The 26,140-nt window shown below is 33.9% G+C and overlaps 3 protein-coding genes and 1 long non-coding RNA gene across 5 annotated transcripts; all 4 read right to left on the bottom strand.

Moving 5' to 3' along the window:
* Positions 1-1,805: 1,805 nt before the first annotated feature.
* LOC131004827 (vestitone reductase-like) lies at positions 1,806-3,735 on the bottom strand. Of its 2 annotated transcripts, none has more exons than XM_057931582.1 (3): positions 3,554-3,735; positions 2,168-2,879; positions 1,806-2,089 (listed from the first exon to the last, which is right to left on the bottom strand). In XM_057931582.1, the coding sequence occupies exons 1-3, from the start codon at positions 3,675-3,677 to the stop codon at positions 1,951-1,953; spliced, it is 975 nt and encodes a 324-aa protein (XP_057787565.1). In that variant the 5' UTR covers positions 3,678-3,735; the 3' UTR covers positions 1,806-1,950. The 2 variants fall into 2 exon arrangements, with proteins under 2 accessions (XP_057787565.1, XP_057787569.1); XM_057931586.1 differs by having other exon boundaries at positions 2,198-2,879; positions 3,554-3,720.
* Positions 3,736-5,717: 1,982 nt separating this feature from the next.
* LOC131004816 (4-coumarate--CoA ligase CCL1-like) lies at positions 5,718-12,585 on the bottom strand. Its single transcript, XM_057931575.1, has 5 exons — positions 11,289-12,585; positions 7,988-8,183; positions 7,711-7,924; positions 7,530-7,632; positions 5,718-6,024 (listed from the first exon to the last, which is right to left on the bottom strand). Exons 1-5 carry the CDS (start codon positions 12,279-12,281, stop codon positions 5,923-5,925), a joined length of 1,608 nt encoding a protein of 535 aa, XP_057787558.1. The 5' UTR covers positions 12,282-12,585; the 3' UTR covers positions 5,718-5,922.
* A 7,709-nt stretch (positions 12,586-20,294) lies between these two features.
* Positions 20,295-21,099, bottom strand: LOC131004842 (uncharacterized). Its single transcript, XR_009095125.1, has 2 exons — positions 20,877-21,099; positions 20,295-20,777 (listed from the first exon to the last, which is right to left on the bottom strand). It is a non-coding gene; the product is annotated as an uncharacterized LOC131004842 (long non-coding RNA).
* Positions 21,100-22,970: 1,871 nt separating this feature from the next.
* Positions 22,971-23,372, bottom strand: LOC131011458 (uncharacterized). Its single transcript, XM_057939259.1, has one exon. It carries the CDS (start codon positions 23,370-23,372, stop codon positions 22,971-22,973), a length of 402 nt encoding a protein of 133 aa, XP_057795242.1.
* Positions 23,373-26,140: the final 2,768 nt, after the last annotated feature.

Here is a 26,140-nt window from a genome sequence, read left to right as displayed (position 1 = left end):
GAAATCACCTGCTGAGATGTCCGAACCAAATGCCGTACTCTTCACTCACTCAAATTAATAAAAGGTCACTTGCAAAAGCCAATTTTAGTGGCAACACTAATCCACCACCACTTCACTCATCCCCTACAAATTAAAACGTCAGCTAAATGGAGCCACGCGTCACCACTACATTAGTTACCTTTTATATTTTAAAACTTAATGATATATTTAATAAATTACTCCCTCCGTCCCACGAATCTTGATACGTTTTCTTTTTTGGGCCGTCCCACGAATTTTGACACATTTTCAAATAAGGTATATTACATTATCTCTTCTATTTTATCACATTTATTACCTTCTCTCTCCTACTTTATCATTTTTATACTTTATTAATTACACACTTAAAATACTAATCTGCAACTCCTTAATTCTCGTGCTGAAACCAAACGTGTCAAGATTCGTAAACGGAGGGAGTACGTCACAAATAAAAATTCAATTATATACAAGCATTGTCAAATGGGTGAGTGACTTCATTGTCTTATTACATGGAGTACATTAATTTAGCATTCACTCCTTAATAGAGATTTTCCATGTCTTGTTATGCAGATTACTTTCGTGTACTACAAAAACGTGCAAGACGTGTTTTTATTGGTTAAAGAAGTGATTAATAATGATTTAGTCATTAGTTTTTGTGCTTGCGAATGGATAAACATTAATTTGTACTTCTTAATATATTGCACATCTGAATCCAAATGCTCTTGAATTCGGAAATGATATCTATATATTTGAACTTTTTTTTAGAAGGGTATATAATATACCTGTAACACTCTAATATTTTAATTGATACAAAATATACGATTTTTAATAAATTTAAAGTCCAAAAATATTATACAGATTCGGGTGATTCTATATATCACCTAGGAAGATGGTATACATAATACAAATAATTATTATTAATTTTATATTATCTTAATACATCATATGAAACAACATATTATAGTTTACAACATGATATTAATATGACATATAATAAAAAGAAATCTCAGTCAAATATATCATACATTATCCCATATCACGTACCAATAAGTCCCTTATTATAAACATGTGACTTATTATTATCAATACATAAGATAATTTCAATAAATTAAGGTGTCCGGCTTACTGCAAGTATGAGCCCACATTTTTCAACTAATCTTTAAATTCAGCCCAATACTGAGATATCCGCGTAACTCTTATATCGTCTTCATTTGAAATGATTAAATTCCATGCGCAATAACAGCTTACCAATTCCTATGGGCTCGATTATCCCTCAAATATTTCTTAAAATTTTCTTAATAATATTATCCATTTCATAATGTCGTAACTCAAGCAAATGAAGGAAATATGATTAAAGAGTTGGGGATCAAGAGGAAGAAAGAGGAGTAGGAAGTGATGAGAAAAGGGAAATTTGGGTTAAGGCAACCAAAATGGAGTCTACATGGATTAAATATATAATAAGGGCCTTTTAATTATTTTTTGGAGCTATATGATATTTTGTATTGTGGGATCCAAGATGTTATTCAGGGATGAAAGGCATTGAAAGAAAAATAGAAGAAATTAGTACAACTGTCTCACTCTAACTTGGCCTGCTCCCCTCAAATTCTTCTATAATTTCTTATCTTCTTTGATACAAATATATTGGAATATTACAAAAATTAAAAAATTCTAGTGGGTTCAAAACACATAAGACCGCAAATTACGTGCTAATACCTTTTAAAATGTTATTTGATGTATAGATACAACGCTCTATACAAACAGATATGTGAAGATGAAGAAGATGTAAACAATTTTCAAACAAGAGATTTCTTTATTCTCATACACCAACCATTTCACAAAGCTAGGAATTTAAGTTATGCGATCCAAAAACCTGCCATTTATTGATAATATCGGAAAATGAGTAGTCCATTAATCAAACTAGCACAGGATGCTGAATCACAGAAAGCCCTTTCGCTTGCAACATTCAATGGCGTCATCGAACATTTCCTCGAGGCCGTATTTATAGGTGAAGCCAGTTTCCAACAATTTCTTGGATGAAATGCTGGTGAATGGAATTGCAGGATCACATAAACCTCTGCAAAGAAAGAAAAACGATCACTTGATGTTCCGAATGGAGTAGAGAAGATAAAAATCAAACATGGTGCAAACTTACTCCGGGCTGAGCATTTGAAAGTGGGGATACCTGGTGCGAAGAAACTCGCACAAATACTCATATTTAACTTCAACAGCGGAGCAAAGGTACCTTCCCTGAGCTTGAGGATGCTCAAAGAGGTGTATATGCGCCATGGCTACGTCGTCTGTGTGCACCATGGGAGTGATCCTGCCATATTTGATCTGCTTCTCGTTACCAAGGAACAGAGCCAGAGAAGACCAAACTGATCCGGGCAAGTTGGGGCACACGAAGGGCCCATGGATCCAACTCGGGATCACACTCACTACCTCTACACCGCCGAATTCAAGAGCAGCCCTCTCAGTGGCTGTCTTTGAAACAAAGTAAGAAGCTCCAGTGGTGTTCAAATTTCTGGCGAAATCGATATCGCTCCACTCATCCTCGTCCAACACATCTGGGAGCTTCTCCTTCACCGCTACTGTCGACAGGCTGGATGTGTACACCACTCGTTTCACCGTCTTCGACTTCACGCAAGCTCTCAGAATTCCTAAAGTCGCCTCTACGCATTTTTGGCTGATCGATTCTACGGTTTCACTACTATGGAAGTCTATGGGGTGAGCAACATGGAAAACTCCTACGCATCCTTCAATTGCAGCTCCAAAACTATCTGGATTTTCAAAATCCGCGTTGAAGATGTGGAGTCTGTCGCGTGCACCATCTAGGTTTTCTAGGAAGCTAAGCTCTTTCTTCAAGCCTGAAATTGCATCATATTCATAATTCTTACGATTTCAGAATTTCAATTATTTAGTTGGCAAAAACATTTGAGATCTGTAGACAACCAATTAATTGGGTACAGAAATCGAAATCATTTGTTTCAACCATTTTTCGATTTATATAATTAATTAATGTTTTAATAAAATAAATAGTCATTTTTTCTACATATCCCACCGCCTTGTTTCTTTCTTAACTAACCCAAAGTTAATTAAAAATGATTGATTAATTAGTCCATATTTAACTAATCCAAACTTTACTAAAAATAATTAATTTAGCTCAAAATCAGCCTACTGTTTTCGCATGGCATTTCATATATCACACCTATCTCCAATATTCTTCTTTCATTTCCTAGTTTTGAATAATTAAAAATATTATGGTTCAAATTGCAATTTTTATAAAACTTAAAAAGTGAAAATGGATTTGTGAATAGTAGAAACTCAAATATAGGTTTTTACAAACCAAAAAAAATATGAATAGTGATAAGTTTTGGTGTTGGATTGGAGCAAAGATTTTACTCTATTAATTTTAGGTTTTTGGTTTGGGTTGGAAATGCTCTTAAATAGCTAAAAATTACTCCATATATTTGAATAAAAATAAAGAGAGACAAAATTGGTGAGCAGGCACACACAAACAGTGATTCACTGATTTATATACCAGAAGGTTGGGGCCTGACAGTAGCGTTGACGGAATAGCCATGTTGAAGAAGCCTCTTTATAAGCCACGACGCCACATAGCCGCTTCCACCCGTCACACACACTCTCCCCTTCCTCTCTTCCATCCTGCCCTCTCTCTGTGTGTGCTTCCATTAATTTATACTGAGTGGAGCAAAGTATTCAACTTAATTAGCTTTTACCGTATATAACTGTTTGGCCTTATTTTATTAGCAAACCACCAAATGGTGACACCTCTCTCTCTCTGTCGGTGAGACCGCGACGGGCCAACTCCTTTTTCTTCTTAGGTGGTCTTGAGCACGATCGAATGTACCGTACAATTAAATTGCACCCGTATTCAAATTCTGATTGGCATTTAATTCGAACCCACATCTTAATTTGAACTGTGTAAATAATTACACTATTGATTATATAGACGATACTGCCTGAAATTGATACTCCCTCTGTTCCATTATTTATAGCACATACTTTTTCGACACCGAAATTAAGGAAAGTAAGATTGTAGTGTAAAAGTGTGTAAAAGAATGTCACTACAAGAAAAACGCTTATATGTCTATATATTATAATTCTAATTCTAGAATAATTATATCTCTAGAATAAGTTACATTCATGTTATATAAAATATTAACTTGGGATACCCAAAAATGGAATACGTGTCATTAATAATGGAACGAAGAGAGTACTATTTTATTATACAAATGACATTGCGTATAAATGATATTTATAACATAGTAATTGACATTGTATATAATTGACATTATTCGGTTATACAAATGACACTAATCGTATAAATAACACTATTCAGTTATATAAATGACACTGCTTATAATTGACATTGTAATAGTGTCGTATAACCGAATAGTATCAATTATAGGCAGTGTCATTTATATAACTGAATAGTGTCATTTATACGATTCGGATCAGGATGTAGGTTCGGGTCAGGGTGCGACTCAGGGTCTGAGTGTGGGTATAACCCGATTGTATGGGATATTCGGTTATACCCAAGTTTTTGTGTTTACTCTTTTCACCTCAAATAAATAGTTCTAATTTTTCATTTTAAAGTATGTCCACGAAAAAATAATTTTATTTCATTTATAAAAATTATCCAACAATATATTATTTTAAATATATCATTTTATTATTTATTTTCATCATCATATACGGCTAATTTTTCATTTTAAAGTATGTTCACGAAAAAATAATTTTATTTCATTTATAAAAATTATCCAACAACATATTATTTTAAATATATCAATTTTATTATTTATTTTCATCATCATATACGGCCCACCATTTTTACTCTTATTATTCATTAAATTAGTAACCCTAAGGAGTGATCAATTCTTTACTCACAATACATTCAATTATTTTTATTAAAATTAATGTCACTCTCTTTTATGACAATTTTTTTAAAATGGAGGAATTATTATTTATAGTGTTTATTTCTGAAAAGAAAATAATTCGTATTGGTTCACGATAAGTGTAGTACATTTAATTCGACGTAAATTTTAATCAAAGTTGGGTCCTATCGCGCGTGTTGAAAAATAAATAATTAAGGTTGAATTATAAAAAATGAATGTGACTCACGTGGTATATTTTTTCTATATAAATAAGTGATATTTGTAAGTTTAATTAAATAATAATCATATATCAAAAAAAGAAAGCTATGCACTTATGGACAGTACCTAACAAGACAATATCCCATAATTACCGTGTAAATAGAGTTGAAAATACTGTGTAATACTCTGAATTTTGTAAAAATATGGACAAATATGTAAAATGAGAAGAAAAAAATAATTGAATAATTTTAATAAAGATTTTAAAGTTTGTATGCAAAATGAGAATTTGTTGAAAGTTACTAATTTATATGCAATTAACCCAAGATTTAAATCCAACTTTAGATCAAAATATGACATATAACCAACGCTAGAAATTACCACATTCGTCCCTAAAAATTGTGACCTTATTACTAAATAGGAGTAGGTATGTCTCTGAAAATTGTGATTTTTTCTTATTTTAAAATGACCCCACACCCCTCACTATTTACAAAAAGATATGAACTTAATCTCTACTAAACACAATTATCATATTTTTTTTAATATGTATCATTTTTATTGAGTCACAATTTTTAGAGACGAAGAGAAGAGTTCAAAAAGAGAAAGGTAAACGTAATTTTAATTAATCCGATTTGTCGTCCATACATGCAAGATAAAATTGTAATTTGAGATAATACATATATATACACCCTTCATTTACTAACATCGAGCTTAAAATTGAAAATATAAATATCCTCGTTCCAAATGTCAATTTATTTGATGTTAGTCTAATACTACTTGAGTAGCTCCATTGAAATTAAAGTCTAGCTCGTAGATCTTTTCTTAAAATTTTACCCGTGGGGGCTTTAGGAATTGTATCGGTAAAAAATACACGATTGATCCGCTTGTACGGCGCCACCTGTATCAGTATCACATTAAACAAATATTCACCGCCAATTTATTCCCAAATACAAATTGCAACTTTAATACTAGTACTAATTATAATCTGTGCAATTCACAGAGGCCTTATACTATCGTTTTCATTTTGATTTAAAATATTTATCACGATTTATTAATTATGTTAAATATAATTTATTTGTGAGATAATCAAACTAAATTTCTTCATCCACGATCTATATTATCTAGAAACAATAAATTTCATTTTTAACTCTCTAATCCATAATTATATTTTATTATTTCTAAATTTGTTTATTAATCTATTATCTAGAAGGACAAAATAAAAAGTCCAAATAGACTCTTCTTAAGTCCAATACTATTATCAATTTGACTGAAATTAAAGTCTATCTATTTTTTGCCACACTAATAAAAAAGGCATTATCAATTAATGTAAATATACATATCACATTATATAATACAATATATAATGTTGCTCAAAGAAAGCGCATCATCCATTGCATTGTACATAATATATATAATCAAGGAATGACATGAAGCGCAGTCTGTTGATAAGACGCTTCACCTTCAACTAATAAGTGGGGGGTTTGAGTAACCTAGAAGATTAGAGTGTGAGTGTGTTTTTCCTTTTTTTTGGTGTAACAAATATATATATATATATATATATATATATATATATATACACACACGCATTACACAGTATATATGTATCATGATAGTATATATTCCAACTACAATCATTTTTCATGTAATCATTTTCTTACAAAAAATATTTCCAATTACCATTACTTTCTTGTTGAAAATAAATGAAGATAAATTTTGAAAATATTCTATCAAAATGATTTATAAAAGTTTTTGTACAATTAAGTTATTTAAATTTTTATGCATTACATATTAATTTTATTTAAGTATGTGAATATGTGAAATATCTAACATATAATTATTTTATATGATTAGTATATTTTTGCATAAGATTTAAATTAATGTTCATGTTGAGCTTTAACTATATATTAATGTGGGTTGGGCTTTAATAAATTTTTGTTGGGCCTTAATATTTTAAATGCTATTGATCAATAAAAAGAAAACCCATTTTATTGATATAACTAAACTATATATATACGGTCTGGAACCTTATTTTCGCTAATATCATCATCATCGGGGTTTTATTTCTAGTAACTATTCATACATATCTTTCAATTTGTTAAGGGCAGGTCCTACTTGAGGGTTAAAATCATATGGTTGGGTTGTAGAAATATTTGACTTTGAATGTAGAAAAGTTTAATAATTGACAAACGGTGAGCTAGCTAGGTCACTAACAATGTGTCAGCATGATGCTAGAAATAGTCAACTCTACCTCTATATAATTCATTTGAAGATTTTTCAATTTCCCAATAAGCAAGGCAAATTTATGTAATATTTTGAGTCATATATTCAATTATAACAGACCACGCCATTTTCATCTCTTATTAATTTTTAGTGAAAAGAAAAGTAATGTAATATTAATAGTACCTGGTTCGCTATATATCTCTTGATCTCTAGCTCGGTAATATATGCAGCATTTGCTCGCACTACAAATGCAACTGGAACTTCTCCAGCAGCCTCATCCGCCATACTGCGCGCACGAATTTAGTTAGTTCGTTTCCACATTTGAAATGAGTGAAATTAAAACTAAAAATTCGTATATACTGACGGCACAACGGCAGCTTCAGATATAGAGGGATGTGCGACGAGCAAAGCTTCAAGTTCAGCAGGAGCAATATGAAAGCCTTTGTATTTGATCAATTCCTTCAACCTGTCCACGATGTACACTTCCTCATCATCGTCCACGAACCCTAAATCGCCCGTGTGCAGCCACCCCTCCTCATCAATAGTCCTCCTCGTCGCCTCCGGATCATTGTAATACCCTTTAATTTCCAACATCCATAAATTAATCAAGGCTGGTTCAAGAAATTATTCAGCGTCTTTACCTTTCATCACAGCGTCTCCCTTGATGCAGATCTCCCCGGTCTGATTCCGAGGAAGAGAGGCGACGCTGGAGGGGTCCACGATCTTCATCCGCGCGTTTCTAATCACAGTTCCACATGAACCAGCTTTGAATTTTAATGGCCTCTTCGCGAACCCTAAGCTCATCGATAATACTCCAGCTTCTGTCATACCATAACCCTGTGCATCACATTGCTTTCTCACCTCAGCTTATCATACTACTTAATTAATATAGGGAAGGATATATGCAGTACTGAGTTTGTTCGGATGAGATCTATACTGTCATACCATAACCCTGTGCAACTGTGCATCGCATACTTTTGTCTCGTTCCAAGTGTCATAGTTTTAAAATAACAAAGTGGTTCCACTATCCATCTTTTACCTATTTATATACCTTTAATTATTTCCATTTTAATTCTATTCCTCTCACAAAATCAAAATAGGCTCCACCACTTTTTATTTTTTTTTACCCTTTAATCATATTCACCAAAAAATTCTGTGCTAGGACACTTATTATGGGACGGATGAAGTATATTTTAATAACATTTTTAATGAAAATTGAAATTTTAAAAGAGTTATATTCCTTAATTTTAGGTTTATCAATCTAAATAATACATTAAAAGTAAAATTAGATGATAAAAATAATTATACACCGTAATTAATGGTCTGGATCCTAGTTAATAATAATAAAATTAAATTAAAATATACAAAATTAAAAAAACATATATATATATATATATATATGTCAAAATATAGAAAATTAAAAGTGAACACAGAATGAGACACCAAATATACATTGAATTTCAAGGGGGAGGATATGGGAAAGGATCCTCTACCGTGCACAGCATGGTGCTGTGCACAAAAACAAGATAAACAAGGTGATTTAGTATTTTTTTTTTCTTTTTTATGTTTTTTTTTTAAGTTGAAATATTTATTTCCTTTCTATTTGAGTGCACAACACCATGCTATGTGCACAGTAGAGGTCCTAGAGAATCTTTGTCCGGGAGGATATAGAATATTAAATTAATGCTACATAGATAAAACTAAGTACTCTCTTCGTCCCACGAATCTTGACACATTTGATTTTGGCACGAGAATTAAGGAGTTGTAGATTAGTGTTTTAAATATGTAGTTAATAAAGTATAAAAGTGATAAAATAGGAGAGAGAAGATAATAAAAGTGATAAAATACGAGAAATAAGGTAATAAAAGTAATAAAGTATGATAGAGAATGTAGTAATATTTATCTTATTTAGAAATGTGTCAAAATTCGTGGGACAGCTCAAAAAAGAATACGTGTGTGGGACGAAGGGAGTACTAAATGTTACCATAAATTAGCGTGCCGAGTGATGACAATCGGAATAGTGGCCTGCCCACTTGTCGGCCCATTCGCGAAATATCGATACGTGACCATTATTGAGTTTTTCTCTCTGGTGGAGAATTCATGAGGCCGACTCAATTGGCCCACACATAAATTATTTATAAAACCTTCTCACTTTATTCTCACTATATTTTTTAAAAAAAATTATTACCCAAAATAAAGGAAGAAATAAAAATACACTAATACTCTAGCCCTCTAAATGATTTGAACTTCCAACCTATTAGTTAAAGAAAAAATATTTTATTAATAAACTACGTTTCATTATCACTATTAAACACCAATTAATTCTTAACAAAATCCTTAAAGACAATATCGTATTTCTTATCATATTATGAAATTACACGAATATATATTTATATATGATGGAATATAATCTACTATTTATAAAGAAAATGAAAACAAATAAAACCTAAAAACCCAAAAATATCACATGTCGATCTGCTTGAGTCGGGGCTCATTATAACATCTTTTCAGAAAAATCCTATATACGGAAACAATATTGAGAATTTTAAAAAATATATATACTTTCTTTGTTGTGTACGTAAAAATAATCCTAGAACCTTCTGCCACGAATTTTATTAATTGTAGTTAAATATATTGTGAATGAAAAAATAAATTTACATTAATTAGTTGAGTGTATTGTAAATTAAATAATATATTATATATGGTAAAACATGTAAATAAATTGATATATTAAGAATAATATAATGTTATATGAAATAAGCATATTTTTAGTAGACATACTAAAAAGAAGTTAGAACTATTTTTTTATGCAAGTAGATATTACAATAAATATTGCAAGTTAAGGATTGATGTAGACTTACTAACATTTGACCCTAAGTATAACTATAACCATTGGTTAAAAAAAATAGAAGTGGTCTTGGATACAATCGGTTGTACCATACAATTGGGTTGCACTCTCACTTAAACCTTGACTCGGACCCTGATTCGAATTCGTATTTTAATCCGAACCTTACAAATAATATTATTTTAGTTATGGGTCAACCCGATTGTATACGGTACGCTCGATTATACTCAAGTTTTTGTGAAAAAATATACATATAACCATTTCATGAGATGTATAAAGGTAATCTCTTGAGTTGACAGATAGTTAACGCCACCTTACATATATAGTTTATATACCAAAAGATAGATATGTAACCAGGGGGCTTAGCCCACTGGCCACCGGGTCCTCACTTAAGTGAAGTGACCCGGGTTCGATCCCTCTTGGGAACGAATTGGTGATTGGAGATATAAGGTGGAGTTTGGTGAATGGAGAGATAAGGTGGTTCTTGGAGTCGATGGGGAACTAACTACTATAATCTAACATGACTTTGACCGATCAAAAAAAAAAAAAAAAAAAAAAAAAAAAGATAGATATGTGAAAGATCTCCCATGAATAAATAAATAGAAAATCAGGTATTACTTGATGTTTGCTGATATCAGTGACATAAATCTCTTTAATTAGCAGCCAATAGTCAACTTAACAAATTTTGTTCATTTAACACGTGTGAAATGATCTTCTATCCGGGCCCTGTTCTCGTATCCAGGAGTATCTTTGCCTCTCTGAATTCTTTTTCATTTCCTTCTTTAAGTTGGAATGATTTAAAAAAAAATGGGCTAGGAATTAGAATAAGATGGTGAAGTTCAAGTATCGTATATTCCTATCTAAAGTTACTCGCACAAAATCTATTTTTTTATATTTGGCGTGTTATTTGTACGTTATCTAACTATAAGTATGAGCTCCCAATGGTGTTCGCCCGATTCAATTCAATTATTCAATGTACTTAATAAATATGATAGCATTTTTTAACTAAATAAATATGATAGTTATATATAAATCTAAAAAAGATATTCAAATAAAGCTAATCGATAAATAGAGAGTGAAATTAATTAGTGAATTACCTGGCCAATAACGGCATTAGGGAGCTTCGCTTTGAGTGCTAGCTCAAGTTCTCTATCCATGGGCGCCGCGCCGCAGACGACTCTCCTGACCGACGAAAAATCGAACTTCGCCGCCGCCGGGCTCTTCGCAATCGCCAGCAATATCGGTGGCACAAATGGTGCAATCGTCACCCTGTATTTCTCTATTAACTCCATTAACTCACTGATTTCAAACTTAGGCATAATCACCACGGCCGCACCGACACGCAGGCAGCAGAGCATCACCGAGATCATACTGTACACGTGGAACAGCGGCAACACGCAGAGCATCCGATCCTCACGATCGATGTGAACTGCCGGATTCTCGCCGTCCACTTGCTGCGACACGCACGCGACTAGGTTTTTGTGGCTCAGCATTACTCCCTTGGGGAGGCCGGTGGTGCCGGAGGAGAATGGCAGCGCCACCGTGTCGTCGGCGTGGATCTCGACCGGCGTGAGCAGCTTCTCGTCGGATCTCCTCAGTTCGGCGAAGTGGATGATCTCCGGCGAGGGCGGGGGGTCGATCGTGGCGATTTTGGCGCCGGCCTCGGCGGCGTAGTGCTTCACCTTTTCCACGTGGCAAGCGTGGGTGACTATGAGCTTAGGTCTGGAGATTCTAGCCTGAAGCGCGATCTCCGAGGCGGTGTAGAGAGGATTGGCGGTGGTGGAGATCGCGCCGATGAAGGAGGCGCCGAGAAATGCGAATGCGAATTCGGGCGAGTTGTGGAGGAGAAGCATGACGACGTCCGATTTTCGGATGCCGAGGTTGTGGAGGCCGGCGGCGACTCTGCGCGCGGTGAGCTCGAATCCGGCATGGGTGAAGGTATCGCCGGTGGCGGCGTTGATTAGATAGGGGCGGGCCCGGTGGGTGGAGAGGTTTTGGAAGCAATATGTGTGTAGAGGGAGATGGGTGGGTATATTGATGTCTGGAAGCTTTGAACGGAAGATGTGTTCGTTTTCCTGTTTCAACTCCATTTCTTCACTTTCTCTAACTAATGTTTTCTGTTTTCTCTCTTCTTTCAAAACAAACAAGAAGTAATGTTTATTATTGCTGAGGTGTGATTTCGGTGACTTTTTTGGGACATGAGATTGTATCACAATTTAAAGCGACCTTGAATATGTACTATTTACATCCTTCCCTTTCATTTATTGTAAAGTATAGATTACTCTTAGGCTCATTACTCTTAGCTCTAATTTGTCTGCTACTCAGCGGAGACTTTTTATTTATGTGGGATTTATTAGTAGATATACTTCAAGGTCCATCTAATGTGAGATGAGAGATTTTAGAACCAATTTTTTGTTTATTGAAGATTTTCTTTTGCAAGTAAAATTTATTGAACCACGCACGAGAGGTGCAACCCATCAACGATACACGAGGAAAGAAAACAAATAAAAAAAGCATATTATCCTAGCACATCTAGGCAAGTAGAAGGATTGCAAATCCAGTCGCCCAAACGATAATAAGAAATACTAGGAGAAAGATTAGAAATTCAAAACCAAAATCTAACTTATCTAATCTCGACCAAGTTCTCGCTGCTACCAGACAAGCTCTTGAAAGATTAGAAATTCAAAATCAAAATCTAACTTTTATAATCTGTTTATTGAAGATTTAATATGCTAAAATTATAAATAGATTCGTTCGTACTTATTTTTAAAGAGATAAATATGTTTGTCTTGTCTTCAAGGAGTTGTTTCCATTCACGATTCGAAAATTATTAACTTGGGCTACAGGAGAAAATAGAAGGTTTGAAAACTGTTTAAAATATTCATATCAATTTTTCATTACTTCATCGATTGAAAATTAAATAAAAAGGATACACATCATTTTATTACAAGATTTCACCAATTAAAACATAAATAAAATAATATGATTTGTAAATATTCATTTTTAAATAATAGTCTTCGATTTAAACTGAAAATGACTAATGAGTTGTACTTATTTATTACTTTCTCCGTCCCATAACAAATGTCTATTTTTTTACATGAGAATTTAGGTGAGAATGATTAAATAGTAAGAAGATAAAAAGTGATGAAGTTCACTTTTTGTGAGATGAATAGAATTAAGTTGGATATAATTAAAGGGTAAAAAGATTAAAAGTGGTAGAACCCACTTATTATTTTATTTTTTTTTCAGAAAGTAGACACATGTTATTGGACAACCCGAAAATGAAAAATAGACATTTGTTCTGAAACGGAGGGAGTATTAATGTTCACTTAGTTTGTAATATTTGGATTTTATTTAGACAATTAACCAATTATTACAATAAGTTATTTAATAAATTCAAATGAATTCGTAAAGTCAACGAGTACTATGTGAGTTCGGGATGAGAATGAGTAGTTATCGATATTTATACTATGTATTGTTGATACTTAATTTGTAATGTTCAAGTTTTAAACTTTTAAAGTTTAATGTGTTTGGGTAATTCTCGAAATGTCATAGTGTATTTAGAATTATTCTTTCTTTTTTTTAACTTACATTGCACAAAATGATGTTTTTTACCTTACTGATTGAAAATTCAAATGTTGAAAAATAGACGGATGGTACATTAATTCAAAATCGATAATTCGAGGTTTAACAAAATATTTTTGAGAATTTATGATATAATCACTACAAAAAAAATCAAAGTTACCGACGGCTTTTTCCTGCCGCTAAATATAGGGTGGCCGCCGGAAATACATTTACCGGCGGCGAGAGGCCGGCAGTAATTTTTCTCGTTGGTGATCTCCATTCCGGCGGCATATGGCCGCCGCTGGTAAATAACGATGGCACTGCCGCCGATGAACGTCGATGTTGATCGCCAGACTAGGGAAAAATAGTGGCGGCAGTTGCCGCCGGTGATTAGTGGCGGCGACAACGCCGTCGGTAAAGTCCACCTGACGGCGGCCGCACGCTCGCCGGACTGCCGGAGGGTTACTGGCGGCTTTTTGTTGTCGGTAATATTTTTTAATTTAATTTAATTTATTTATTTATTTATTTATTTTATTGTATATCCACAATTTATTTCCGTATTTATACAGTATTGCATAAGTTAGACGAACTTCTCAGTCGATCACTCATCTTACTTGTGCTCTGAGCCAAGCACGCTTAACTTTGAAGTTCTTTTTGAGTGGTCACCAGTACAGAACACTCGTATTATTGATATATCTAGTACCTATTAATTCATTTAAACTCTATTTCAATATACAATATACAATATACATTCATAACCTTAGAATATGTTGAGATGATATACAAGAGATGTTGTTAATTACGGATCATGCTCGTTTCCGTCCTTATTTTTATGTCGAAAAAATATTTATTTATTAATTTATTATTATTATTTTTTATCAATCTAGTTTATACACAATAAGTAGATATTCTACTTAAGATTCTTGATTCCAAACTAGATTAGTTGAATTCTTACTATGAATCATAGATTAATGAGTGATGAGTGAATCACTAATCAAATTAACATTCTTAAGTTATAATTATAAGATTCTTACTAAGAATCTTGAATTCTTACTAGGAATCTTAGATTAGTGATGAGTGATGAGTGATCTCACTAATCAAATTAACATTCTTAAGTTATAATTATAAGATTTTTACTAAGAATCTTGAATTCTTTCTAGGAATCTTAGATTAGTGATGAGTGATCTCACTAATTAAATTAACATTCTTAAGTTATAATTACAAGATTCTTACTAACGAAAAACGAAAAAAATAACAAAAACAAAATGAACAAAAGGAAAAATTAGGGGAAAAAAAGTTTAGCAGCTCACCGGCGGCAAAAAGTCACAGGCGATTAGCGGCGGCGACTTTTTGCCGCCGGTAACTATCGCCGGACAACGATATTTCTAATGCCGGACGTCACCGGCGGGCTCCGGTGCCTGTGATTAGCGGCGCCTCACGCCGCCGGTAACTTATTTACGTATATAAATTAATTCATATTATTAATACCGGCGGCGCCGCCGTCGGAGATCACCGGCGACATCGGTGCCGCCGGTAACGCCGCCGCTATTTTGAAAAACACAGGTCGGCCGCTCCGCCATTGGTGAGCCACCGGTAATTACCGGCGGCGGCAGAGCCGCCGGTAATTTTCGCCGCTAAATCGACGATTTTTTGTAGTGAATTGATAGTGCGAAAATAATTTGAGGTTATAGTAATATTTATCCTAATAACCTAAGTATTTTATAAATTTAAATAGAATTGGGTAATTGGCGGATACGAGTTTGGGATAAAAATTAGTACTAAAATCAGTTTTTTAAAAGTGTCCAAACACTAATCGATATACCTTTTCGAACTTTTATTTGATATTTAATATTTTATTAATTATTAATAATACTCTTTCTGTCCGCAAATCATTTTCTTAATTTCTTATTTTCGTTTGTCCACGAAATATCTTCCTAGTCTATTTTTATAAATAATCTTATTATCATTCTTACAATTCACACATTGTTACTAGTAGATCTATTATTTTTGAAAATAATTCCATTAATTATCATATTTTTTTAAAATAAAATTGTAGACTCCTTTTCCGCTCATTAAATACACACATACTTCTCTTAAAATTTATGTCCACTTCTTGTAAGAAGATATTTTGTAAACAAAAGAAGTGTTTATTTTCTAATATTGGTTTTATTATTACGGTGATAAAGACTTTACCTGGCCATCGATAGGTCTGCGAAATTAAGTAGTTGCATTTACACATATTAATTATGAAATTGATTCTGAAAAAATCGGATAGAATGTCATTGTCGACAAAGGGATGAGATGTAAGTTACGAGATGTAGTGTGATATTTAAAAATTTATTTGTTTTAAGTTTCAAAAAGAAATAAAAAAACATTTTATTGTTTTCTTAACAAAAATTACTTAATTGTTAAATTATATATATATATATATATATAGGGGCGCGCTCCAGTGAGACCCCCTATTTTTCGTGTAACATGAGTACAATGAATAAGACATATAATACTAATGAACAAAACGCATATCTAATGAACAAGATGTATATACTGATGAAAAATAAAATTTAAAAAATTCGTAATGAATAAGACATATATACTGATGAATAGGGCCGTATATACTGATGAACAATGCAGTATATACTGATGAATAACAAAATTTAAAATATTCTGCTCCCTCCAGGATTCGAACCCTGCGAAAAAAAATCACCCTCTAGATACAATATCAGCCATAGGATTGATAAAATAAACGCACCAGATCGTGCCTTAGATCTCACTAAAATTAAGGGGTCTCATTGGAGCGGCCCCCTATATATATATATATATATATATATATATATATATAAGGTGGGGTTAACATAGAAACCCCCTTAAGATGAAAACTAGGAACCTAATCTTAGCCTTTAACACAATTTTAAATGCATACTAGATCTTCAATTTTAAAGGCTAAGATTAGGTTCCTAGTTTTCATCTTAAGGGGGGTTTCTATGTTAACCCCACCATATATATATATATATATATATATATATATATATATATATATATATATGGGCGCGCTCCAGTGAGACACCCTATTTTTTGTGAGACACTGAGTACAATGAATAAGGCATGTATATTGATGAATAAGGGCCACAAGACAATATATACTGATTAGTAACGAAATTTAAAAAATTGATAATAAATAAGACATATAAATTGATGAACAAGACAATATATACTGATGAATAATGAAATTTAAAACATTTCGCTCCCTCCAAGATCCGAACCCTGAGAAAAAAAATATCCCTCTAGATACAATATCAATCATAAGATTGATGAAATAAACGCACAAGATCGTGTCTTAGGTCTCACTAAAAATAGGGGTCTTATTAGAGCGCTCCCTATATATATATATATAGGGGAGACTAAAATAAAAACCAAAATTCGGCTCTAAAATAAGAACCATTATATGCCCTTAGATTAACATAATGCAACGACAAGATCTTAATCAAATTAAACAAATAGATTAATGCCAGATTTTCTAAATAGGATAGAATAGTAATTTCATTATTTAACAATGATCTTTTCCATGAATAAAGGACCAGATTATGTATCAGCAAATCTTCAAAATTCCATACATATAAATCTTTCGCAAACTTTTAAGTAAAACAAAGAAAAAATACGTGTTATCCCTGTTGAAGAACACACTCATAAATCTAATGAAAAATTCATGTATGTGAAGATAGTAATCACAATTATTAGACATCATATTCATTGTTTTATTCATTACATCACAATCAACATTGTAGATGGTATTCCAGTGAAGAACATATGTAATCAATTTGCGCCTTTTAATTCAAACTACACTATGTTTTTATTGTTGAACTAATATGAACTAGTAGGAGTTAAATCAAATATTTATTTTATTGTTGAATTGTCATGAATTATGTATTTTACTTATGAACTAGCAAGAACTCGCATGAATTAAATTTGTGCAATGAACTATTAAGCAATTATATTTGAAAGTACTGTATGAATTATTAAGCAATTATATTTGAATGTACTCTATGAATTATCAACTGTATGAATTATATGCGTATGAATTATTAGGCAAATATTTTTGAATGTACTGTATAAATTATTAACTATATGATTTATATGGTATGGATTATTAGACAAGTATATTTGTATGTACTGTACGAATTATTAGGCAAGTATATTTGTAAGTAATGTATGATATCATTTTATTTTGCAAAAGATTGGGCATTGATTTTGGGATTGGAGAATCAATGTAGAGAGAGATGAAAAAGCACTTACCAAACATACCCTTCTGCGAAAATTAGATGATGTATTATATGTGCATCATTTTCGAATGTAACGTCCCACTACAAGTAAATCCGATCCGTCCAATATTTGATACGAATGGTCCAGATTTGTTCTTATATTATAGTCTAAGGGGGGTTTTCTGTATAGCCCACCCCTATATATATGGGTGAGCTACCGTGAGAACACATCTTAAAATAAGAAATAAGAGCAATTTTTAATGTATGAATTCGTTGTATAAATGTATGAATTGTGAAAAATAAATTTTTGCTATCTTTGGAATTCAAACTCAGGATCATAAATTCATCCAATAGGATTACGAATCAATCGTGTAAATCTTGATGATCTAAGGGATGAAAATAATTCTTATTTTATATTTGAAGAAGTTTATTTATTTTAGCCCTCATATATATATATACACAGTGGAGTGCAACTTTAGCTGCTCACGAGCTCACTCGAGTAGCAATAAATTTGTAGATGGAACGATGAAGTAATCTTATTTTTTGCAATAGTTGCTTGATCTTGTGTGAGTTGCTCTGTATTAGTGAAAGTAAACTCTGTTAAAAGAAAACACAATAATTGGCTTATTATACATAAAGCTACTTATAAGTTCATAACTATCAAAATTAACCCGACTACCCGATTATTAATAGTAGGGGTAATAGCCGAAAAATCCATGAGAAATTTTCATTTTCTGATTTATATCATGACCCTAAAATTTAACTTCCAAATACATCAATTTATAATTGAATCGCAATTTTCCCATAAATTACAAACTCACTCAAATCAAATCTGATTTGGCGATCGGAACGTCAACGTGGCAACCGGAATGCCGATGTGGCAGCCGGAATTACCACATCACACACACACTTCACTCTCTCTCTCTCTCTCTCTCTCACACACACGTCACCTCTCTCTCTCCCAAATTCACACACAAACACACACAAATCCGCCGCCACTTCTCCAACCGGCGTCGCCGACCACCGCCCCCAAAATCGACTCATCTCCTTCGCCGGAATGCAGATTCACATTTGAAACAGAGCCTCCGCCCTTCTCTGTCTTTCGCTCATCTCCTCTCCATCTCCGCCGACCCCCCCCCCCGCCGCTGCCCTCTCCCACAAACAGAATTGATGCACCAACAGCCTCAAACACAACTCTCCAAACCTCTAAGTCAATTTCTGATTTTTAGCTGCACCCGAAAGTTTTAGGCATCAAGTAATTTGTGATTTCTGTTTCATTTTTTGAAGAGAACATGTCCAACATGACACTCATTGACAGATCCTCTAAATGGGCGGATTTGTCTGTCGCCGCCTGACGCGATGATACCTTCAACCGGCGGAGAGAAAAGGGCTGACAGGGGAGGTCTGCGGCTGTGGGGGAAGTGGCGGCGGGGGATGGGGGAAGATAAAGGTACCGGCGGAGGTGGAGGAAGGGGGAGAGCCGACGCGGGTCTGGGGAGGAGGAAGTGGCGGCGCCGAGGTGGGGGAGGAGGGAGGGTCGACGGAGGTGCGGATGGGGGAGGTGGCGGCGGCAGAGGGTGGAGGAAGAGGGAGAGGCGGAGAGCGACAGGGGTTGGGGGAGGGGGAAGAGTGACGTGTAAGAGAGGGTGCTAATTAGGGGGTTTTTTAGATTTTTTTAATGTATATTTTATCTTAATTATTTTTAATTAAATATAATTTATTTTTAACTCTTAACAAAATGACGTCGTTTTGTTTAATAAATTGACACATCAGATTCGATTTTGCCACATAGGAGACACATCAGTTTTAATTTGGTCGGAGGTTTTCGCCGTGGGAAAAAAGCGATCCAATTATAAATTAATGTATTTAAAAGTCAAATTTTAGGGTCATGATATAAACCAAAAAATGAAAATTTCTCATGGATTTATCGGCTATTATCCCTTAATAGTATTAGTGGCTGGGCTCTAACCCGGCCCGTCCAATTTGACACTTATAAAAGCCACTATATAGTTTAGTAATGATATATGTAGTGTATTAATGATTGAATCGACAAAATATATTTTTATTATATTTTATACTTTTTATGTGTAACCACGTAGCTATACTACATTTATTATTAATTTAATATTGACAACTAAGGGTCCGTTTGAGTGCGTGGTATAGAAATGAAGGTATTAATTATATAGAGATAATTAATCCATATTTTGTGAGTTTAGTTATTTAAACTATTGTTTGATGACCACTAAATAATGTATGTATAACTAGAATTAGATGTTTGATAGGTTCTGCTAAAATAATTTAACAGATATATTAGATGTTGAAATTACATGAACACCCTCTATTAATACAAGAAAATGACAAAATTATCCTAAGCATAATTGGGGGAAAAAGGAAAAAAACTAGTGATTGAACACGTAACCCCCACCCCTTGTGCAGCAGACTGCAGACACCTTCCCCCCCTCTCGCCCAGCCCACCCCCTTCTACCCCACCTCTTTCTTCCTTCTTCCCCAGGCAAGTTACGCCTCCCCCATCTTTTCTCTGCCAAAAAAAATTTCGCAGCCTTCTTCCCTATAACGCTGCCATACCCCCAACCAAAATTCATGTTTTCCGTCGCCCTCACCCAAAATAAAATCACGCCCCGTCTCCTTGTCGCCGTCGCGAGCAGCTTGCATCTCCTCCTGTAAGCTTGCATCGGCCCCTCCTCCCAAAAATTGCGGCCGAACCACCCACCCTTACCTCTCCTGTCGGTAAGCTTGCACCGGCCCCTTTCAGATTTGTATCGAAAGCAAATAAATTTGGCGAAAGAGAAAAGCATCGAGAACAAAATCATTACATGCCCAAAAACAGAATTTCGCAGATCTTACCTTCAAGGGGATTTGACGAAAATCTCATCAAAGGACTGAAGAATTCATATTTTGAAGTAAATTGAGGGATAAAATTGTAAACATAATTTGTAATCTCAAACACTGTTCATGCAATATTACTGATCAGGGGTGAGGGCCGGATGTGGTTTCTAAGAGGAACATTGTTTTTCAGCGGGCTTAGAGATTAATGCGGGCCTGGAGTATTATTAATAAAGCCTATCAAACTGTGAGTTTAGGGGAGATAAATAAGCTAATACCCCCTTGTAACCCCTAACAAGGTATTATGTAATTATACAAACTTAAAATTATAAACAGAAGCTTCAGAAAACTATGAACTGGTTGGTTACATCAACAGATACTTACACCATAATCGGTCAATTTTCCTTTTTAAATTTCCTAATTGTCATTTCCACCTATTGTTACTTTAACTCCCAAGTATTCAATTATTCAAACTTTATTAAAAAAAATCGTCTAACAATTAGTTGAATTATTTTACTATGCAAAATACATAACATAAAATCTAGTATATATAAATTTCCCAAACTAATTTATAAGACTACATATGATGAATCTTTTTAGGTATTTGTCAAATGAATCATGACATTAACCAATTTTTACAATTTTCATATGACTTTAAAACATTTTCAATAAACTTGAGTGTATCTTTAATTTTCTGTTTTTTTATTTTATTTTAAAAGTATAAAGCTAGCAAATGAAGTACAATGAGGTTTAGTTGTAGGGAAATTGGGCCTCCAGCCCAGATTTGAGATTATCTGTTGTCTAATTCTTCCACTATCCTTTATTCGAAGAATTAATTAATTAACATATGTTCGAAATTTTCGGTTCTTTTTTTTAAAGGTAATTCCATACATGATAAATAGTCACTATTTTACCCTTCGTAGTCCATTATTTATTGAATAATTAAATATTATTTTACTCATTATAGTCCATTATTTATCGAAAATAAAATGTAAGTAATAAATTTATTGTTTTATCTTTAATTTTAATTTTTTTAATTAAACAACAATTTTATCGATGGCTCCCTAATTTTAAACAATTAAAAACACCCATATAGCCACTTGACATATCGAGATTGTTTATTTGGCATGATTGAATATTTTTATTTCTTATTAGTAGGATTTCTTCAATCTCATCCTTTAAATGAGATATGAATCAAGTAAAAATTATTTAAATAATAATCAAGGGCATTAGAATATCCCAAAGTTCAATCCATTTAAATAACAATAAATTGACCTTACATTTTCATTTAGTCTTAAAAAATAAACGTCTCCTTAATGACTACGCGGAAGAAGCCTCGATCTATGCGACCACCTTTCCCCATTTCCTTCATTCCGCCTTGACATGCCCTGTCTAAGTTTCGATTGGACATCGGTGAGGTGGATGGCTCTGCAAATCCTCGACCGAATGAACCAAGAGATGATATAGCTAGCTTCATCACACCAATACTCTTAACGCCCAACTTTTAAAGATCTTGAATCTCGTTTTTACTTTGCTTCACTTTCTTTTTTAAATTCAAATTTTCCATCCGAATCAAACTTGCAAATAATATCAATTTAATATTGATTATATAATTAGATTATTATTTATTCTCATAAAGTTAAATTATTTATTTAATCATCCTTCAATCTTACTTTATTCCATTAATCTAATTTATCTCATCCGTTAAATGAAGCGAATACATAAATAAACAAGGCACTAAGGGATGGCTGCAAAGTCCAATTATACAACTTAAGTAGCCGCCAAAAAAGAATTCAATAATTTTGACACACAAGATTAATCTTTTGTACACCATAGCAAATTTGCTATGATCTAGTATTATTGGAGTATAAATCTCAAATGTTTACAATCAATCAAAGCATCGAAGAATCAAAATGCTATACAAAAACCAAAGCCCTTAATATTCATCACGATCCATTACATCAAACAATATGCACACAAATAAAAATCACACCGAAAAAATAAAAATAAATCCGAGACTCTTTTCATAAAAACTAAAAAGTCTCCAGCACTCTCGAATTCCGAAATTCCAGCGAAGAGAGGGGAAAAAAATAGAATACTAGAAAACTCAGTGTCTTACGATTTGTTGAGATTAATCGACGGTGAGGGAGATTTTGCAGAAGTAAAGCTATCAGCCCTACAATAGTTGAGCTCTAAGGAGATTTGCCTCTCAATCTGGAGTTGCTTATAAAAGTTAGCGATAAAAGCATCGGCTTTGGTATCGACGTCATCTTCGGAGGGATAGCTAATAGTCCGCTGCAGACTCCTAGCGGATCCGGGTGCCGGATCGTCGGATTCGGAGTCATCCAAACAGGCCCTTATCCCGGGCCTATCGGCGAAGCTCAGCCGTCTCTTGCTAGATGATGCCCCCACCAATGACGCCAGTTTCCATCGGTTAATATTGAAATCCAGCAGAAACGTGATCTTCTTCACGGCACGTTTCAGCCGATTCACCAATGACCACTGCTCCATGCCCATCTACGACTTCAACTATCTATCTAATACATATGTTTAATGGAGTAATGTTTTTATGATTACAAGTAGACAACTTGATGGGGCCTGCTGTTGTGGAATTTATATATGCGCTATGGCCTATTTGGTTATGAAATTGCTAGGTAGGTCGATGCACCGTGTTAGCTAGGAAAATTAATTAGAAATTTTTATATGGATTATTTCACGTCACATTATGGATTATATATTCTTTTTTGTTGAATAACTTTTTCTTTTAGTAGCATAATAGTAATGAATATGAAGTAGGTTGCAAATTTCCAGAAGAAAATTTCCAAACTAGTCGACGGCTTCGACCACAAACTTAAAACTTAGTTCCGTGTTCGACAAAGTCAACAAGACAAACTACTTTTCTTTAGTTTAACTCTTTTCATTTTTGCCCCATTACAATCATGCACCATAAGCAGCCCTCGTGTTGAGCTTGCCAATGGCCGGGCTGGGTCCGGTCCATCGGGCTTCAGATACTATGTAGGTCGGGCCGGCCTGCTCGTAAAATATTATTGGACTCGATTTTTTAGAATTCAACCTGGTCTAAAAGTTATTAAATAGTGTAAAATTTATAGGTTGGTCGGATATAATTTACTGTCTAAATGCACTATCAAGCTCGGCCAAGCCACCCCACAATCGTTCGAGCCAAAAATCCTACAGCAACCTGGCCAACCCGAACGTCATCCCTTCCGTTTCGTCGGATCGAGTCTATTTTGCCACTTCAATTTATTTTCCTAAATTAAGGAGTAATGGCCTATAAATCCTCAAACTTTACCCACTTTTTCATTTTGCATCCATAATTGCATAAATATATGAACTTGTTAATTTTCTGATTAATTTTGCACCGGACGACAAATTACCCTCAAACCATATTTGACGTGACAATATAATTTTTGACGTGGCACACACGCGCGTGTGTTTTAGAAATAATTAAACAACCTCGTTTTATACAGATAATGAGCAACGTAAATTAAAAACGTTTATGATTTTTCCCATTTATGTTTAAACCCTAATTTCTTTTCTGATTTCCTCTTTCTCAAATATCTCTCGATTTCATCCCCCACTTTCTCTATCTCAAAATTCTCTTGACATGGAAAGTAGATAATCTAGTCAGGGTAGTTCATCGATAAATTCGTGGAACTTAAGTCGTGCAAGCATGAAATCTCTATAAATGTAAAAACGTCCCACACGGAGAAAAACCCAGGGCAGCGACTATCACTGTCGTTGCCGAGCGATAATTGTGCGAATTGAGCATTTTTAGATGATTTCAATGTGTTCTTGGCTAATTTGAGTTAATTTTTGCTTTTCATAGTTGGACGATTATAGCTGCATTATCGCCTTGATTTGATAACTTCATTTCTTGGCCCTTGCTCTTGTTGTGCAGTGGAATGATTGTGGTTGTTGGCAGTGAATTGATCTGGAGATGTCTTCTTACTACAAATTTTGCTTTGCAAAAATCAAGCTTAAAAGGGACAAGGCTGTGGATCAGTCTCGATGGAGAACATAAACATAGAAAGGCTGAATTTGGAGAACAATAAAGTTGATGGAACGAAGAATCAACTTGAAGAGTTGGATGAACATCAATGAAGTCTAGGAGCTTTGATTGAAAAATCAACAATGGCGGAATATATATATATATATATATATATATATATATATAGGGTGTGGTTCTAGAGAGAACTACATTATTTGTGAGAACGGGAGAACCATCAAATCTAATGCATCCACTGTAAAAATTAATGCATTCGCTATTCATCCAACAAGATGATGCATCCACCGTAGATCTTGATGATCGAATGGCTGAAAATGGTTCTCCGGTCTTCTTTCATTTATGGTTCTTTCTTGAACCTCTCCCTATATATATATATATATATATATATATATGGGTGAGGGCTATCGTAAAAACACTTCTTAAAATAAAAATAAAAACGTTTTTCAATGTACGAATTTTATGTAGAACACGTAATTCATCCAACAGAGTTAAAAATTGTGAAAAATAAATTTTTGCTACCTTTGGGATTTGAACTCAGACCACGAATTCATCCAACAGGATTACGAATCAACCGTAGATCTTTATGATGTAAGGGCTGAAAATTGATTACATTTTATATTTTAAAAAGAGGAAACTTATAAAAAAAATACCACCTTTTAAAAGTGATATGTTTTTTAGCCCCTTTTTAAAAACAACTCTTTTGTATATCAAAATGAATTAAAAGACTAAAATACCCTTTACGGTCCCCACCACTTTAATTTTCGCGCAACATTACACGTGCCCACGATCATGATCACGATGGTGGACACGATCGGGCCCACGATCATGATGATGGACACGATGGTGGACACGATCGTGCCCACGATCATGATCACGATGGTGAATACGATCGTGTCCACCATCGTGTCCACGATGGGCACGATCGTGGGCACGATGGTGTTCATCGTGTCCACGATGGTGGACACGATCATGCCCATCGTGCCCACGATGGTGGACACGATCGTGCCCATCGTATCCACGATCGTGGACACGTGTCATGTTGCGCAAAAATTAAAGTGGTAGGGACCGTAAAGGGTATTTTAGTCTTTTAATTCATTTTGGTATACAAAAGAGTTGTTTTTAAAGAGGGGCTAAAAAATATATCATTTTTAAAAGGTGGTATTTAAAATCTTGAACCCCTTTTAAAAAGTATTTTTATTTTAGCCCTCTCCTATATATATAGGGTAGTTTCGGTCACTCTTGTTGTAGTGTGTCATTG

Source organism: Salvia miltiorrhiza, chromosome 1 (assembly GCF_028751815.1).
Source record: "Salvia miltiorrhiza cultivar Shanhuang (shh) chromosome 1, IMPLAD_Smil_shh, whole genome shotgun sequence".
Taxonomy (NCBI): domain Eukaryota; kingdom Viridiplantae; phylum Streptophyta; class Magnoliopsida; order Lamiales; family Lamiaceae; genus Salvia; species Salvia miltiorrhiza.
This window is presented reverse-complemented; position numbering and strand designations above follow the sequence as displayed.